The sequence below is a fragment of the Dipteris shenzhenensis genome, chromosome 12 (assembly GCF_047967505.1).
Source record: "Dipteris shenzhenensis isolate YYH24624 ecotype China chromosome 12, Dip_SZ_1.0, whole genome shotgun sequence".
NCBI lineage: Eukaryota > Viridiplantae > Streptophyta > Polypodiopsida > Gleicheniales > Dipteridaceae > Dipteris > Dipteris shenzhenensis.
The window spans coordinates 28,985,643-29,003,381 of NC_141607.1; the positions used below are offsets into that span (position 1 = coordinate 28,985,643).

At 47.9% G+C, this 17,739-nt stretch overlaps 1 protein-coding gene across 3 annotated transcripts in view; it reads left to right on the plus strand.

Annotated features, from left to right (window-relative positions):
- The window catches only part of LOC147896067 (epoxide hydrolase 3-like), a 106,466-nt gene that overhangs the window by 21,318 nt on the left and 67,409 nt on the right, over window positions 1–17,739 (plus strand). For all 3 annotated transcript variants that reach the window (XM_087383099.1, XM_087383097.1, XM_087383098.1), the window contains exon 3: window positions 7,650–7,861. In XM_087383099.1, the coding sequence (XP_087239225.1) occupies window positions 7,650–7,861 (212 nt within the window). The remainder of the gene's footprint in view (window positions 1–7,649; window positions 7,862–17,739) is intronic.

Consider the following 17,739-nt stretch of genomic DNA (forward strand, 5'->3'; position numbering starts at 1 on the left):
ACTCCCAATTTGGGTTGGGAGTTTAGCCCAACTCGGGGTCAGGGTTAGTGTGTTTGCTGTTGCCTGAGGTAACTGCTATGGTGGCAGAGGTGAAGGGCTGACGAGTGGCGGGACGGGGCGGAGAGAGTAAAAATCAACCTTGGAAAGGCCAAGGTTATGATCTTCAACGCTTCATAGGCAGTGCTTCATCGACACAATTTCGCCTACTAAGGGGAGCTAGTGGAGATCGTGTCATGGTTGCAATTGTGGAGTACCGAGTCCTGATGGAGGTTCAAGGAGTTGAGAGGGATTTGGAGGAGAGGGTAGGCTAGTCCATAATTTGTTGTTTGTTGAACCCCCTAGCTGAATGTAACTCCCAGTTTGGGTTGGGAGTTTAGCCCAACTCGGGGTCAGGGTTAGTGTGTTTGCTGTTGCCTGAGGTAACTGCTATGGTGGCAGAGGCGAAGGGCTGACGAGTGGCGGGACGGGGCGGAGAGAGTAAAAATCAACCTTGGAAAGGCCAAGGTTATGATCTTCAAAGCTTCATAGGCAGTGCTTCATCGACACAATTTCGCCTACTAAGGGGAGCTAATGGAGATCGTACAGTCATACACTTACCTAGGAGTAATCTTCATGGGACTAGTTTTCACAATGGTTCATGCAGCCAGGGTGCGGCTTACATGAGGTTAGGGGGGTCTAGCATGGCTAGAGCGATAGGGCTTCTAGGCGCACTTCTAGGACTCCTTGACGAAGGGATGGTTGTTTGATACACTAGTGAGACTGACATCCATTAATGTAGCATCTTTTAGACCCCTCTTCAACGTTGTCCTTGGGCCCAACTTTTAGACCCCTCTTTTAGAGCCTTTGCTTGCCCCTAGGACCTAGTGGTGCACCTAGTCCTAGACTTTGCCCCTAGGAAGTGTGCACTTCCTCTAGCCAGTCCCTCACGGCCAAACCATTACAACACTTAACCATGGTTAACCTCGTGTTAAGCATAGGTTGAGTTACGAAGATACTTTACATCACTTTGCACGTCCCCGTGACACATGCAAACCCCACTCTCAGCTAGTCGCATAGATGACTTTCATGCCAACCTCCGTAGTCTCCCTCTAGGTAAGGCCCACCCCCTGTGAGGTAAGTGACCATCTTGAAAATAGCATCAATCTAGAGTGGTGTCATGGCAAACTTTGCCTGTACAATATGGTGGGGGAGTGTCCAAACATCCTGCATCCCATAACCACATGCAACGTTTCTAGATGCCACCACTCTGACTTTGATAGGTCACTCCCCCAGAACGGTGCTGCGTACATGGCTATCAGTCTATAGTGTGTCAAATGGCCATCCATTCGTTAGGGAGTCTTGGAAGTGTGTGTGAAAGCATTGCTGCTCTAGTCGAGCTAGAGCATCCACGTGTAAGTCGCGCCTTGGCTGCGTGGGTCATCGTGAAGACTGGAAATTATATTGATTCTTGGGTGATATGGGGGGAAACAAGAAGGAATCAATAATCTTGTGCGATCGTATGGTTAACGACTCGATTCTCGAGAAGCAGTGTGGTATAGCATGATGGCCCCGCAAAGAATGCCCCTAGGTAGGTGTACGACTATACAATCTCCAATGCCTTCTCTCAATAAGTAGGATAGTGATCTCTCAACGATTGAGCGGAGGACATTTGAGGTTATAGATGATTATGGAATCCCAAAGGATCCTGAGTAAGCCCTTCATTTCTCATCAAGTAGTACAAGCAGAGTTTTTCATGACACCACCCAAAATTGATGCCATCTTTCAAAGAGTAATATACCTTCACAGGGTTTGGGATTTGCCTAGCTGAGGCTACTGAGGTTGGCGCTTGAGTCATCTAGGGACTTGCAAATAGAGGGGTTAGGACGGCATGGTATGCACATATATCCAAATGGTTCAGTAGTCAAATATTCAGATGTACCTAGTCCCTCCTTTTCAGTACAGCTTCGATGCTGGTCCCCCCTGATCGCACGAGATGAGATCAACCGTATCAAACGGATAGATCTACTTCAGCTCTACATGTCGTGGACTTGGGGGGAAACCAAGAGTTCCCCACCAAGATTCAGTTCTCCACGACCACTTCTTGAGAGTATCAGTGGATGGAGTGATCATCAAACCCAAGTATTTTGAGGACATAGGAGTTTTCACATGCTCTAAGAATTGCCATCGGCGGACAGCTATGGGTCTCATCCCATTAGCGAAGGATCAAGGCAAGGAACACACTAGTAGTAGAATATTAGTAGGTTATGCACATTGGAGGAGGTGGAGATAGAGGAGAACTTTCTTTACCGACCCAGTCTACTATGAAAGTTCTTTACCGACCCAGTCTACTATGAGATCCAAGGATGATACCATTGGACCACCTCTCGACTAATCAACTTGCATGGCCATTCCTCGTTGGCCTATACTTGATTAAGATGCACTGCACAAAGTTGAGGTACATCATACAATAGGAGGCGATATCGAGCACATTGACAATTTCTATGTGTTTAAGTCAGCCCAAGACATAGTGGATTGGAAGAGGAGGAGCTAGCTAACATAAGGGCATAGTGTATCAATGGGAAGAGATGACACAGAGTTGTAGAGACAAAGACACAGAGACCACGTGTGATGCAGAGGCTAACCAAAGCACGCTTGATGGAGGTCTAGCCTCTCGCAGCTCTCCTCAAAGGGGACCATCAAAGCCAATGTGTCACTCTTGATATGCCCACCACATACAGAGATCATGGAGGCCACACCTCCCACCATAGTGAGAGACGACTTGATAGATATAGATAGGAGACATCCTTGCATCCCATCGAAGTGCTCCCCTTTGCCTCCCCCCTTTCCTCTCTCTCCCTTCTACTAAATCTTCCCTCTTCTTCGAGTCTTCTCCTTCCCCTTCACTTCATTGCTATCCTAAACGTCCAAACTTTCATTCACTACCACAAACTTTGCCACTCCACCTCCAACCGGACGAACCACTTATTTCATATATAGCCCACATAGTGCTATCTAGGAAATGCGAGCTTTTATCTAGGAAATGTCATTTTTTATATGGATCATGGTAGAACTAGATCTTGATGGGGAACTCTTGGTTCCCACTCCAAGTCTATGATGTATAGAGCTGAATTAGGTCCAACCGTATGATACAATTGCACAAGTGTGTCAAATAGCCATCTCTTCATTGGGGGTCTTGGAAGTGTGCCTGAAAGCACCGTCACTCTAGTCAGCCAGTGCTCCGTGCCCTGTATGAGGAGGCATGCTCTGGTTACATGAGTCATCGTGAAAACTGACCTGCCCCTAGATAGATGTATGATTGTACTATTTTACCCAGCTCCCCTCGGTAGGTGAAAATGTGTCCATGAAGTATTGTCCATGAGGTGTTAAAGACCATAACCTTGGTAGGTGAAACTATGTCAATGAAGTATTGTCCATGAGGCGTTAAAGAACATAACCTTGGTCTTGCCAAAGATCTCTTCTTGCAAAATATATGAAAGATGTATTAACATCTTCAGTAGGCCTCATGGACTATGAGACAAAGTACAATAAAATAAGGCAACTCATACAAGCCATTGTGGTTGAGACAAAGGGCATGCTAAGGCCCTTGTTGAGTGCTATGCTAAAAACCTCAAAACTCAAGTACTGAAAACTAGTATTGGGAAAACATATCACTTGCCATGGTGGCTCTCCATTGGGCCTTGAAGATGACACGTACATGAGTTTATCGAGTCATCTCTCGCTGTCGGCAGAGAGAGAGAGAGAGAGAGAGAGAGAGAGAGAGAGAGAGAGAGAGAGAGAGAGAGAGAGAGAGAGAATATGATATGATTTTATTAAAGTTCTCTTGAAACCCTCCAGGATCTATGGGAATGGTGATCACTATTAACAAATAGTGATCTTTTACATCCGGTAAAAGAAAATACTATAGACTTGCTATGTATTTAGTACTTGTTGAGCTAGTTTGTGTGGTAGCCCAAGTAGCTTGTTGCGATGTTCCAAAAATTCTTCCTATCTTTGTAGCTAGCTGCTCTAATAGATTTTTCAGGTTGCCTCTATTGTCATGATATACTTCTCTGATGTGTGTATACACCCGACATCTTAGAAGTACATGCTACTCATTTTGGACCTCCCTCGTGGGGCAGATTTTGACATAGGAGTTTTCACATGCTCTAAGAATTGCCATCGCGGACAGCTACGGGTCTCATCCCATTAGCGAAGGATCAAGGCAAGGAACACACTAGTAGTAGAATATTAGTAGGTTATGCACATTGGAGGAGGTGGAGACAGAGGAGAACTTTCTTTACCGACCCAGTCTACTATGAAAGTTCTTTACCGACCCAGTCTACTATGAGATCCAAGGATGATACCATTGGACCACCTCTCGACTGATCAACTTGCATGGCCATTCCTCGTTGGCCTATACTTGATTAAGATGCACTGCACAAAGTTGAGGTACATCATACAATAGGAGGCGATATCAAGCACATTGACAATTTCTATGTGTTTAAGTCAGCCCAAGACATAGTGGATTGGAAGAGGAGGAGCTAGCTAACATAAGGGCATAGTGTATCAATGGGAAGAGATGACACAGAGCTGTAGAGACAAAGACACAGAGACCACGTGTGATGCAGAGGCTAACCAAAGCACGCTTGATGGAGGTCTAGCCTCTCGCAGCTCTCCTCAAAGGGGACCATCAAAGCCGATGTGTCACTCTTGATATGCCCACCGCATACAGAGATCATGGAGGCCACACCTCCCACCATAGTGAGAGACGACTTGATAGATATAAATAGGAGACATCCTTGCATCCCATCGAAGTGCTTCCCTTTGCCTCCCCCCTTTCCTCTCTCTCCCTTCTACTAAATCTTCCCTCTTCTCCGAGTCTTCTCCTTCCCCTTCACTTCATTGCTATCCTAAACGTCCAAACTTTCATTCACTACCACAAACTGGCTTGCACCCACTTTGTGATAATATATTGGGCTAATGTCCCTCTCACCATTGGACTAATTTGTCCTATGAAATCAATGCCCCATTTCTCAAAGGATGATCAGTGAGAACTCCCATCAGAGGCATATAATCTTGCTTATGAGGTATGGAAGTTCGCTGGTAGGGGTTATAGTGTTTGGTGAATTTGGCCATGTCTAAAAAGAGAGTGGGCCACCATAGGCCTACTTGTAGCACCTTGCAGGCTGTGAGCTCTCTTGCGAAGTGTCCTCCTCCAATGCTTGAATGGACTTCTTCCAACACATCTAGTTGAATACAATCAATATTTTATACAAGGGAGCAATCTTAGCATAGCTATAAGGGGGGAGCAATCTCAGCATATACAAGGGGTGACGAATCTTAGCATAGCTATAAATGAATCTACGACAGTAGCCCATACGGCCGGTAGATTTTTGAACACCCTTTGCATTGTACAATCAGTGAGTACTGTTTGTGGTGGAGGAGGAGTTGTTGGTGGGATTGGTGTGGTGCCATAGTTAGGTGGCACTAAGTGTGGATTATAAAATGTCATTAGCTGTGCAGGCATTGCATTAGCAAGTCTTTGCCACTCCACCTCCAACCGGACGAACCACTTATTTCATATATAGCCCACATAGTGCTATCTAGGAAATGCGAGTTTTTATCTAGGAAATGTCATTTTTTATATGGATCATGGTAGAACTAGATCTTGATGGGGAACTCTTGGTTCCCACCCCAAGTCTATGATGTATAGAGCTGAAGTAGGTCCAACCGTTATGATACAGTTGCACAAGTGTGTCAAATAGCCATCTCTTCATTGGGGGTCTTGGAAGTGTGCCTGAAAGCACCGTCACTCTAGTCAGCCAGTGCTCCGTGCCCTGTATGAGGAGGCATGCTCTGGTTACATGAGTCATCGTGAAAACTGACCTGCCCCTAGATAGATGTATGATTGTACTATTTTACCTAGCTCCCCTCGGTAGGTGAAAATGTGTCCATGAAGTATTGTCCATGAGGTGTTAAAGACCATAACCTTGGTAGGTGAAACTATGTCAATGAAGTATTGTCCATGAGGCATTAAAGAACATAACCTTGGTCTTGCCAAAGATCTCTTCTTGCAAAATATATGAAAGATGTATTAACATCTTCGGTAGGCCTCATGGACTATGAGACAAAGTACAATAAAATAAGGCAACTCATACAAGCCATTGTGGTTGAGACAAAGGGCATGCTAAGGCCCTTGTTGAGTGCTATGCTAAAAACCTCAAAACTCAAGTACTGAAAACTAGTATTGGGAAAACATATCACTTGCCATGGTGGCTCTCCATTGGGCCTTGAAGATGACACGTACATGAGTTTATCGAGTCATCTCTCGCTGTCGGCAGAGAGAGAAAGAAAGAAAGAAGAAAGAAATTTTATTAAAGGTCCACGGAAGGCCATACATGGCCTATGGGACACAAAATCATCCGAAAGGAAAATACATCATCAACGATGCGCCAACTAGGTGGCCTCATTGTAATACAGCTAAGATGCCAAAAATGGCTACAAAAATCCTAGATACAAAATGAAATGAAATAGAGTACCAAAAATGCCTAGATACAAAATGTAAAATATGAAATATGAGGAACATCGTCTTCCCTAAGGGGTCTGTGATCCAAAGAAATGATGGAAGTCATGGCCATCGACCATGCCTCCTGCCATGAGAGAGAGAGAGAGAGAGAGAGAATATGATATGATTTTATTAAAGTTCTCTTGAAACCCTCCAGGATCTATGGGAATGGTGATCACTATTAACAAATGGTGATCTTTTACATCCGGTAAAAGAAAATACTATAGACTTGCTATGTATTTAGTACTTGTTGACCTAGTTTGTGTGGCAGCCCAAGTAGCTTGTTGCGATGTTCCAAAAATTCTTCCTATCTTTGTAGCTAGCTGCTCTAATAGATTTTTCAGGTTGCCTCTATTGTCATGATATACTTCTCTGATGTGTGTATACACCCGACATCTTAGAAGTACATGCTACTCATTTTGGACCTCCCTCGTGGGGCAGATTTTGCATATTCAGTCTTCTCTTGGAACCCTAGTTCTTGCCCACATTCCCTTCTCCACCTCTAGATCATGTGAGCTGGTTCTCCTTTTGCATATTAATTTCCTTTTAAACGTTGATATGTCTCCCCAAGATATTTTTGCATCCGTTGGATTAATTTCCTGTTTGTATAACTGCAATTTTTCCCTTGAGTCTTGCCATAATTTTTGTAACATCTCCTTTGGTATATCAACAGCTGTTATACCTCATAATTCCATGCATTTCATCCCATCGCAATGCCATCTAGTGGTTTGTGTAGCTTCCAATGCCTTGTGAGGTATCCTGCATCATCTCAACTTTGTTGAGGTAAGCCATTAATTGTCATAATGCATGCTCTTTGAACATGCCAATATATTGCACCTTGAGGTTTTTTGTTTTGTGTACCTATAATCATTTAAGCCTATGCAATGCCTTCATCTTGAACTTAACTTCGTGTGCAAGTTTTGTTTACCTGGTTGGATGTCCGCGAATGCAGAATTTTTTGGATTTATTGAGAATTGGTTGTTTCAACGTTAAGGCAGGACATTTGGATTCCTTGTTGGTAGTGTATACCAATCACAATATGATGCTCTCATTAAGTCAAATCCAATTCAAAATATTTACATTTTTTGGTTCAATGGATGTACAGGCCCTTTAGTATTAATGATCCATGGATTCCCTGAATTTTGGTATTCATGGCGTCATCAAATCCCTGCTCTTGCGGAAGCAGGTTATCATGCTGTTGCACCAGATATGCGTGGCTATGGAAAATCTGATGTTCCTAAAGATGTGAAGAAATATACGATATTCCACATAGTGGGAGATTTGATTGGGCTGCTTGATGCTTTGGGAGAGCAGCAGGTAAATATGCCTGTGACGACTTATTCAGGGTTTTTTTTCCCATGTTTTGGCTTCTTTATCTTGCTCAAACAAAATATAATGAACATTGTTCTCCACCTTGTGCCCTTTGTCTTTTTACTTGAAACATACAAAATTAAGTTGATCAAAGGTTGTTTCCCCTTTTTTGTAGATTTTCCTCCCTTTCCGTTAACAGTTTTAAGTCATTGCTTTGTTTGCTTGGCCTAGTTTAACTGTTTGAGGGGAGGGGTTCCTATCCTCCCGGAGGTGTTACCGGAGGCCAAAGGCCACTGGCGTGAGAAGCATGAGTTTTGCAATGCTCTAATGCAATGGATCGCGCAAAGCGCACCGTGCAGTAGTGTGCGAGTGTCGTATGCTATACTACAGTGAACGACGATGTACGAGTGCACTATGCTAAATGACAATCACCGGCGAACTCCACAACATAAGCAGAATAAGAAAATCCTACATTGGTCAACAATCCCCATATTGGGAAGAGACAAGAGAGATGAGAAAGTGACCAAGTTGGCCAAAGTACATATCACTGGACTAGTGTCCCCAGGTCACAAGTCGCAAGTCACAAGAATACACAGGTCTATCCCCATAGTAGACAAAGGGTACACACAAGTCTCTAGTAGCTCTAGCCTCTATCTCTCCTCACTCTCCTCTCTTTCGCTCCAGTGCCAAATGCTGAATGAATTTTTCTCTCTCCCCCTTCTCCTTCATCCTCATCCCCCGCCTTGGAGGTTCCCTTCTTCGCTGAGAATCCCCCTCTTTCTTCCCATTGGTCATCCTCTTATCTCCTTATTTGTTGAGGATAGCCGTTGCGCCGCTGGCTCTCTTGATGGCTACGGCAACTTCCTGACTCCCTGACTCGCTAGCCTGATGGTGTAAATTCTCCATGTGCAGGTGAGCTGGTTCACCTGACTTGCCAACGTGATGGTGTAAATTCTCCATGTGCAGGTGAGCTGGATCACCGCACCACTGCACCACTGTATCACTGAACCACTGTGTAAATGTAAATACTCCTGACTGCTCCATGTGCTAAGCTCACTCTCCATGTGCGCAGCTCTTGATGAGATCACTTTGGACATGATACTCCTAGTTGACCTGTGGTTGACATGTGTCGACCTATGGTTGACATGTGTCATTACATGATTGCCTCGGATAGTACTCCTGGATGAACCCGTGTGATCGCGTGGCTAACTTGTGTTGACACATGGTCAACATGTGGTCAACAGATGTCGTCATGTGGTCAACGCCTGTCGACAGGTGGTCGTTGTGTGATAAGGTTACAGTTTCCCCCGCCACGATCATTCACCCATCCCGGTGAATAGAAATGGAGGACGAATCCGTCAAAGAAAAAATAAAAATGAACTTACAAACCATTGATATGGTGATGGAGTAGGAAAAGGAAATGGTATAGACCATGTGGTTGGCCGTGGGAGTAATCCAAGATTTGTATTAAGTTGAAACAAACTGCTGCGTGATAAGGGACAGCATGGAAAATTGCAAAACAAAACTGAGTACATCTTGAGGGAAAACACTGATATTTACAGTGAGGGCCAAGCAGCTTGGCAAAATCTAACAATGCAAAAAAAAGACCCAAACACCCATGTATCAACCCTTGTATGAGATTATTGAGGGTGGTAGTCAGCTTCCTGTTCCTCTGACTTCTCCTCTTCCGCCTTCGTATTTGGCTCTGTGGCCTTTTGCTCATCCCTTTGCTCTGGATCAGTCATATGTATCTGTGGATGGGGTGCTTCCTCCTCACACTCAAGCGTGTCCATCACATTTCTGAGATTTTCATACTTGGCTTTATATCGGTGGTATCACCGGTAATAACGATCCTTTTGCCCTTGCAAGGTGGACTGGGAAGTCTGGAGGGTGGCCAACTGCGTCCGAAGATCTGTGAATTCTTCCTCCATGGATGAACGCTTCTTTTCCAATTCAGCCACTCTAGATTCCGAGTTTTCCTTAGCAATCTCGGAGGAAGACAATGACTCTTTTAACTGTGTAATCTCCCGGTGAAATCTGGTCACCTCTGTGACATGCTGGCTTTGCAAAGTTGCCAGAGCTGTTGCATGTTGGCTGCGTAGTGTTTTCATTTCTGCTTCCCATTCCTGCCTGTGATTATGGAGGCGATCCTCAAGGGCAGCCTGCTGAATGTTCCAAGCGATGTCACGCTCATGTATTGCTGAGTCCTTCTCTTTATGCCACCTTTCCTCCTGTTGTCGAAGTGTCACGTCTGTGGCACGCTACTAGGCTGCCTATGCTCTCTCGAATTCTAACTTCAAATGTTGCTGTTGAGAGAGGAGCGTATGAGCATAACCTGTGGAATTGAAGACCGCTGTCCCAAGCTGCGTGAAGGTGTCATCCATGATACGCTGAGCAAGATGCAGGGACCTTTTCATCCACGCATACCTGTCGCTGTAATTCATCCTATCTTCCAAATTAATCACGTCCCCCAATTCCTCAAACATGTCAGGGAGAGCTCCCTCTTCCTCGGTTGACAGGTTTCCTGTAGGTGCCAATTTGTCCAAGTGCACAAAACATGTTCGGGCCCTGGAGATCTTTTTGTTCTGTGTGAGGCAGTGTGCGAGGCAGTCCTGCAAGGGAATGGTGAAGATTTGATTGAGATCCTCCTCTTCCCCACATACTGGTGAACGTTTTTTGTGAATGACAGATAGTAGTTGGCTGTAATCTTCATTCTGTTTTTCCACCAGGGAAATATTTGAAAGAGGTGGGCTTGATGAAGCAGCTATGTAAGCTGTGAACATATCATTCTCATGAAGGGGTGGGCAATCCATAGATTGGGGCAAAATCCCTCCCTCAAATACCTCCTCTGATGTTGAAGTGGCCGATGGAGGATCCCCTCGAGAGGGGTTCCCACTCCGGTCTCTGATCCTGTCTCTGCCCTGTGGTGGTCGTGGTGGGGAGGCCGAAATGTGAAGTACTCCCTGGGATGACATCCCCTGAGAAAGCCCATGGGAGTCAGGTCCCATGCTAAGATTCAGGTCCAACACCTGGTCCAGAGGTCGGCTGAACTGTGGTGATGACTGCATCGGTGAAAGTGGTCGGGAGTGAAGATGAAACAGCTGCAGTCCTTCGTAACAATACACCTTTCGAGGAAGTCCATGGTACAACAGTCATCGTCACTGGTACAACAGTCGTCGTCACTGGTACAACAGGGGGTGTACCTGGTGCAATCCCTCCCATTGAAAGTGTGGAGATCCCTGGAGAAGCCTGGACAAGTGTGACTGATGGAGAGGCAAGTCCTGGCACAGGCACGATTGATGGAGATACAAGACATGTCATTGATGGGAAACCTGTGGCACAGGTAACAGAATATATTGAAGAAGCTCCGGTGCAGACTTCATGAGGTGGCGCTCGCCGAGGTGTCCTCCTGATCGAAAGAGGAGAGGAGGCAGTTCCGGGGGAAGGAACAGTGGAAGTGACAGTGAAAGAGATGGAAGAGGGGGTGACAGGAGGGGAGAGAGATGATGAAGGGAGGCGACCTGTGACAATGGTAGGAGGGTTGGCCTTCCACTGATGAAGTAAGAAGGTGAGGTGGGGCCCACAAGTACAGGTAATGTGCCCCGACGCTTGCGAACTGTGTTACGGAAGGCAGAGTAGAAGAGTGAGGCGAAATCGTAGGGAGTGACCGAGAGAATGGAGTCTAAGGCAGAATGGATTGCCTTGGTGATGAAGAAGTGACCTGGGGCAGAGTAGAAGTGCGTGAACAAATACCTCGCTAGAAGCGCCTCTCGGCTGTTTCCCTCGAGAACCTTCTTGCACTCATGTCCTCTGCGATGATTTTTACACGTAGACAAGAAGGACAGGAATGTGGGTGAGTCGGTGTGAGGTGGCAAAAAGGGAAGTGTGGGAAGACGGAGATATGTGGATACGAGACTAGGAGTGAATATGTGACGAAAATTCAAGAATCCAAATGTGTCTGTTGCAAAGTTATAAGACTGAATGAACGCAGTACACATTTGGACGTCCACCTGGGGAAGTGTGACATCATCAAACTCCATGAGAGACATGCAGGCTATCTGGGTGGAAGATCACAAGCTGTACTTTGTGGGGCCAAATCACCACCACTGTTACTGTGACCACTGTGCCCACTGGATGCCTTGGATGGTGTTTTGATTGTACCTGTGGGGGGCAGATAGTCAGAGCCTCCATGATTTAAATCAGAGGAACTCGAAAAGGGGGATAGCTCCTCATCTGATATGATAGTGATCCTATTGGAAAGAGGTGAATCTGCAGCTGCTTGAGGTCGTTTGGAAGTGCTCTGTGGTGTAGACCCGGCACCCAGGTCATCAGTGGTGCGTTTGCCAAGTGATGCCATGGAAGATGGTCCTGATCCTGTTTTGTGGCCTGCCCGAGCCCGATGGAAGTCAACGAATAAAGTATTGCGGGGTAATCTGGGTTGGTACTTGTGGCGAGGGGCACGGGTAGGCATGAACGATGGCGTCATATGGAGAGGAAAAGAGTGCGGAGGGGGTGTCGATGTCAAGGTGTGGAGAGGCAAGGAGGGAGGAGGAGGTGTTGATGTCGAGGTTAATAAGAGGAAAAGAGTGTGGAGGGGGTGTTGATGTCGAGGTCTGGAGAGGCAAGGAGGGAGGAGGAGGTGTTGATGTCGAGGTTAATAAGAGAGGAGCCCGGAATCTGCTACGAGAGAATTCCTTAGCAGAGCCACCAATGCAGGCCCATGCTTCGTATGGAGAGGAAAAGAGTGAGGAAGGGGTGTCGGTGGAGAGGGAGAGCAAGATGACGGATGTAGACTGATAGGGAAGGAGGGGTGACGAGGGGGGAGGAGGGGGGCTGGAACAAGGAGTGGAGAGGGGGTGATGCAAGGGTGTAGGGAGGAGAAGGGGGGAGAGTTGCGCAGGAGAGGGGGACGTAGGCAGGTAGAGGGAGAGGGTAGAGGGGGGGTTGCGCTGGAGAGGGGGGAGGCAGGTAGAGGGAGAGGGGGAAGGGGCTGCGCAGGAGAGAGGGGGAGGGGGAGGGGCAGGGTGGTGGGTCGAGGGAGAGAGGGGAGGGGGCTGTTGCGCAAGAGAGGGGGGAAGGCAGGTAGAGGGAGAGGAGGGAGGGGCTGCGCAGGAGAGAGGGGGAAGGCAGGGTGGCGGGTAGAGGGAGGGAGGGGGGGGGGGGGGGCTGTTGCGCAAGAGAGGGGGGAGGCAGGTAGAGGGAGAGGGGGGGGAGAGGCTGCACAGGTGAGAGGGGGAGGGGCAAGGTGGCGGGTAGAGGGAGAGAGGGGGGGGCTGTTGCGCAAGAGAGGGGGAGAGGGCCAGGGTGGCGGGTAGAGGGAGAGAGGGGGGGGGCTATTGCGCAGGAGAGGGGGAGAGGGGCAGGGTGGCGGGTAGAGGGAGAGGGGGGGGCTGTTGCGCAGGAGAGGGGGGAGGGCAGGTAGAGGGAGAGGGGGGGGATGTTGCGCAGGAGGGAGGGGGAAAGGCAGGGTGGCGGGTAGAGGGAGAGAGGGGGGGGCTGTTGCGCAGGAGAGGGGGGAGGGCAGGTAGAGGGAGAGAGGGGGGGCTGTTGCGCAGGAGGGAGAGGAGGGAGGGGCTGTGCAGGAGAGAGGGGGAGAGGGAGGGTGGCGGGTAGAGGGAGAGAGGGGGGCTGTTGCGCAGGAGGGAGAGGAGGGAGGGGCTGGGTGGCAGGTAGAGGGAGAGAGGGGGGGGCTGTTGTGGAGGAGGGAGGGGGAAAAGGCAGGGTGGCGGGTAGAGGAAGAGAGGGGGGGGCTGTTGCGCAGGAGGGGGGGAGGGCAGGTAGAGGGAGAGGAGGGAGGGGCAGGGTGGCGGGTAGTAGAGGGAGAGAAGGGGAGGAGAGGGAGCTGCGTGGAGAGGGAGAGAGCTGGTTGCCAAGGAGAGGAGAGCTGAGAGGAGGAGCCGGTTGCCAAGGAGGAGGGAGAGAGCTGGTTGCCAAGGAGAGGAGAGTTGGGAGGAGGATAGTTGGCCGCCAAACTAGCGCGCTTTGAGTGTGGTGTGTAAAGGGTGGAGAGAACCGATGGAGGGGAGAGAGAGCCAAAAAGCAAATCCACCAAACTTAACCTTATCCACCAAAAATAGCATATCCACTAAATTTAGCATATTTGTCAAGTTTAGCTTATTTGCCAAATTTAGCATATTCGCCACATTTGACTAAGTGCCAAAAATAGGTTGGACATGCATCGCCAGGATGATGGAAGATGGAAGAAAAAGAGATGAGTGTGACAAAGGGTGGAGAGAGAAAGTATTGGTAGGAGAGAGGTGGGGGAATGACATAGGGTGGAGAGAGAAGGTGTTTGTAAGAGGGAGGCAGAGGTGGAAAGGGTGGAGAGGGAATGAGTTTGTAAGAGAGAGGTGGGGGTTGGACAAAGGGTGGAAAGAGAAGCGATTTGTAAGAGAGAGGTAGGGGGTTGGACATAGGGTGGAAAGAGAAGGTGTTTGTAAGAGAGAGGTAGGGAGTTGGACAGAGGGTGGAAAGAGAAGGTTTTTGTAAGAGGGAGGTGGAGAGTTGGACATAGGGTGGAAAGAGAAGGTTTTTATAAGAGGGAGGTGGGGAGTTAGAGAAAGGGTGGAAAGAGAAGGGTTTTGTAAGAGAGAGATAGAAGTTGGACAAAGGGTGGAAAGAGAAGGGTTTTATAAGAGAGAGGTAGAACTTGGACAGAGGGTGGAAAGAGAAGGTTTTTGTAAGAGGGAGGTGGGGAGTTGGACAGAGGGTGGAAAGAGAAGGGTTTTGTAAGAGGGAGGTGGAGGGTTGGACATAGGGTGGAAAGAGAAGGGTTTTGTAAGAGAGAGGTAGGGGGTTGGACATAGGGTGGAAAGAGAAGGTGTTTGTAAGAGAGAGGTAGGGAGTTGGACAGAGGGTGGAAAGAGAAGGTTTTTGTACGAGGGAGGTGGAGAGTTGGACATAGGGTGGAGAGAGAAGGTTTTTGTAAGAGGGAGGTGGGGAGTTGGACAGAGGGTGGAAAGAGAAGGGTTTTGTAAGAGAGAGATAGAAGTTGGACAGAGGGTGGAAATAGAAGGGTTTTGTAAGAGAGAGGTAGAACTTGGACAGAGGGTGAAAAGAGAAGGGTTTTGTAAGAGGGAGGTGGGGAGTTGGATAGAGGGTGGAAAGAGAAGGGTTTTGTAAGAGCGAGGTGGAGTGTTGGACATAGGGTGGAAAGAGAAGGGTTTTGTAAGAGAGAGGTAGGGGGTTGGACATAGGGTGGAAAGAGAAGGTGTTTGTAAGAGGGAGGTGGGGAGTTGGACAGAGGGTGGAAAGAGAAGGGTTTTGTAAGAGAGAGGTAGAAGTTGGACAGAGGGTGGTGGAAAGAGAAGGGTTTTGTAAGAGAGAGGTAGAACTTGGACAGAGGGTGGAAAGAGAAGGGTTTTTGAAGACCGCAACCATGGCCTACCAAGAAGTAGAGGGTAAGTTTGTTCATTTTCGGTCATATCAAGGACAACAAAATTGCAGAGAAAAGTTACTCCGCCAATCTTCATGTGAACACCTTTGACTGCACCCATTGGTTTTACTCTGCATTGATCAGCCATGCGTACTTGAAAGTGAACATCACTTGTCAACTTCAACCCTAGTTTTTGGAGTGTACCTTTTGGCATAATGTTCACAGCCGCCCCACCATCGAGGAAGACGTCCTTCAGCTCCACTCCATGGATCTCCACGATGAGCTTGGGACTTTGTTCACAAGTGAGGGTAGCGTAGGCAGAGAAGTGGTCTGGTGTAGACCCATGCTGACGGTAATGTCTCTGGTGTTGGCTCACTCGGAGTAGATCCCTTGTGTCGACCTCCTGGGAGGCGATTCAGAAATGTAATAGTCTGATGCTTGATTTGGGGGGATAATAGACAAAGTTGTCGTAGAGTGAGGTTGGGTTTGAAACTCATAAGATCTTCAAACAGGGAGTAGTGGTGGACACTAGCATTAGCCTTCTGCAACCTCATCCTCCTAGCCTCTGGCCGAGGGTCAAAGCTTACACGAGGATGTGGATGTAGGTCTGAACTGTGAGTCATTGTCTCCAGGGGTTTCTCTTCCATCACTCCTTTCCCTGTTTCCTACTAGGTCTTGTCCCCATAGCCCCTTCTCTGTTGAGTGCTGTTGGGAACAAAGTGGGAGGACCTACTCGTGCCTCCTTATCCCAGTGCTGTCCGAGGGTTGTCACTTCTGTTGCAAACCTCACAGTTCTGGACTTGCGGGATGGAAGCTGAGGTGTGCTACCTTCATCTGGAGAACTTGTTTGAAGATCTCTCATGACACCCTTTACCACCTCCTGATACCTCTAAGGCATAGAGTGATCACCCGAGGATGAGGCACTTCCAGAGTTAGTGGTTGACCTTAATGGCTGTGTGCCCTTTGAGTTTGTTTCTGAGTCACTATCAGAAGCCAGCATGGGTGGTCTATTCCTGGGCGTACTGTGTACCTTGGAGGAGGAGAATGACCTCGGTGGGGGAACACTTGTCGAACTCATTGGTGCTGAGGTCCCCGGTGCTGACTCTGAGTCACCCTTACATTTGTCACCTTTTGTATGTGACCGTGTCACAGCGCCCAACACTGCGCCAATCAAATGGGGACTGTTGCCCTCCCCCGCCACTACTACATCAACCATATTCACTTGGGATGCAGGTTCCACTCTTCTATTGGGACAATCTCTGGTGTAGTGGTCGTTTGGTTGCACTGTGTACAAGAGGGTCCCCCGAATGGCTGTGTATAATCATCTTGGTAGTGGCCGTACCCGCCACATCTGTAACACATGATGGGTCTTCTAAAGTTTGTACCTCTGCCTGCACCTCCACGTCCACCTCGGAAACCACCCCTTCGACCGCGTTGATAAGAGGGTCCATAGCCACCTCCTGACATAGGTGGTTGGTACGGGGCATAGTATGGCTGAGGATAGAAATAAGGGGAACCAATTGAATTGGGGGCAGGAGCTTGGAGCAAAGGGGGAGTCGGAAGCAATGGAGCTGGCATGACAGGAGGAGGAGGTGGCTCAGATGCTCGTGCAAGAGGGGGAGCAGGAGATACTTCTGCTTGGCCAGAAGTTATGGGTACCATTCTGTTGAGTGCAGCAACTAGAGGTTCCCCTAAGGTATACTCTAGAAGAAGCTTCCTTAATCCTTTGAGGTACCTACACTCAGAGGCATCATGTCCATGGATCTCACAAAATGTACAAAATGAGGTAGAAGTAGGTACCTTTCACTTGGAGAGGCACTCCCAGTAACCATGGTTAGAACCCTTGCATTCTGTGCACCAAAGGCCACTTCAAATTTGGGCCTCAAAGGACGATTGGCCATCCACCTTTATTCTATCTTTCAAGCCTTCTTTGATTTCTTCTAACTCCTTCTTGAGTTGCTGCCATGTGGATGATCCCTCCTCTCTTGGGAGTTGGGTGGTCATATTCGTTGATGAGGCAAAGCTTAACTGTGACCGTTCCATCTTGACAGCTTCTTTTAGGAAGTCTTGAAGTGAGGCACGTTCAGGGAGTTTATCCACCAACCTTATAGCAATGGAAGGGGCTAATGCTTTCAAAAACCATCCCTTCATGACAGCATCATTAGGTGGCACAGAAATCTTTGCCGCCAAGACCCTCATCCTTGTGTACATCTCAGAGATGCTTTCTCCAGGCTTCATGGTGTCAGTGGATAACTCTTGGACAATCATGTGTTCGACTTTTTCCAACTTGAAAGTACGTAAGAATTCCTCCCTTAGGTCTGTCCACATCTGGAAGTGGTCCGGAAGAAATTGACTATACCATACATCCGCGGCATCCTCCAATGACGAGGGAAAGATGTGAAGGAACGCATGCTCATTCTCCACACCTTTAGCTCTACATGCTGTGAGGAACTTCCTCACATGAGCTTCCGCATCCTCATGCCTAGACCATTGGATGGTCCAGCCCCAG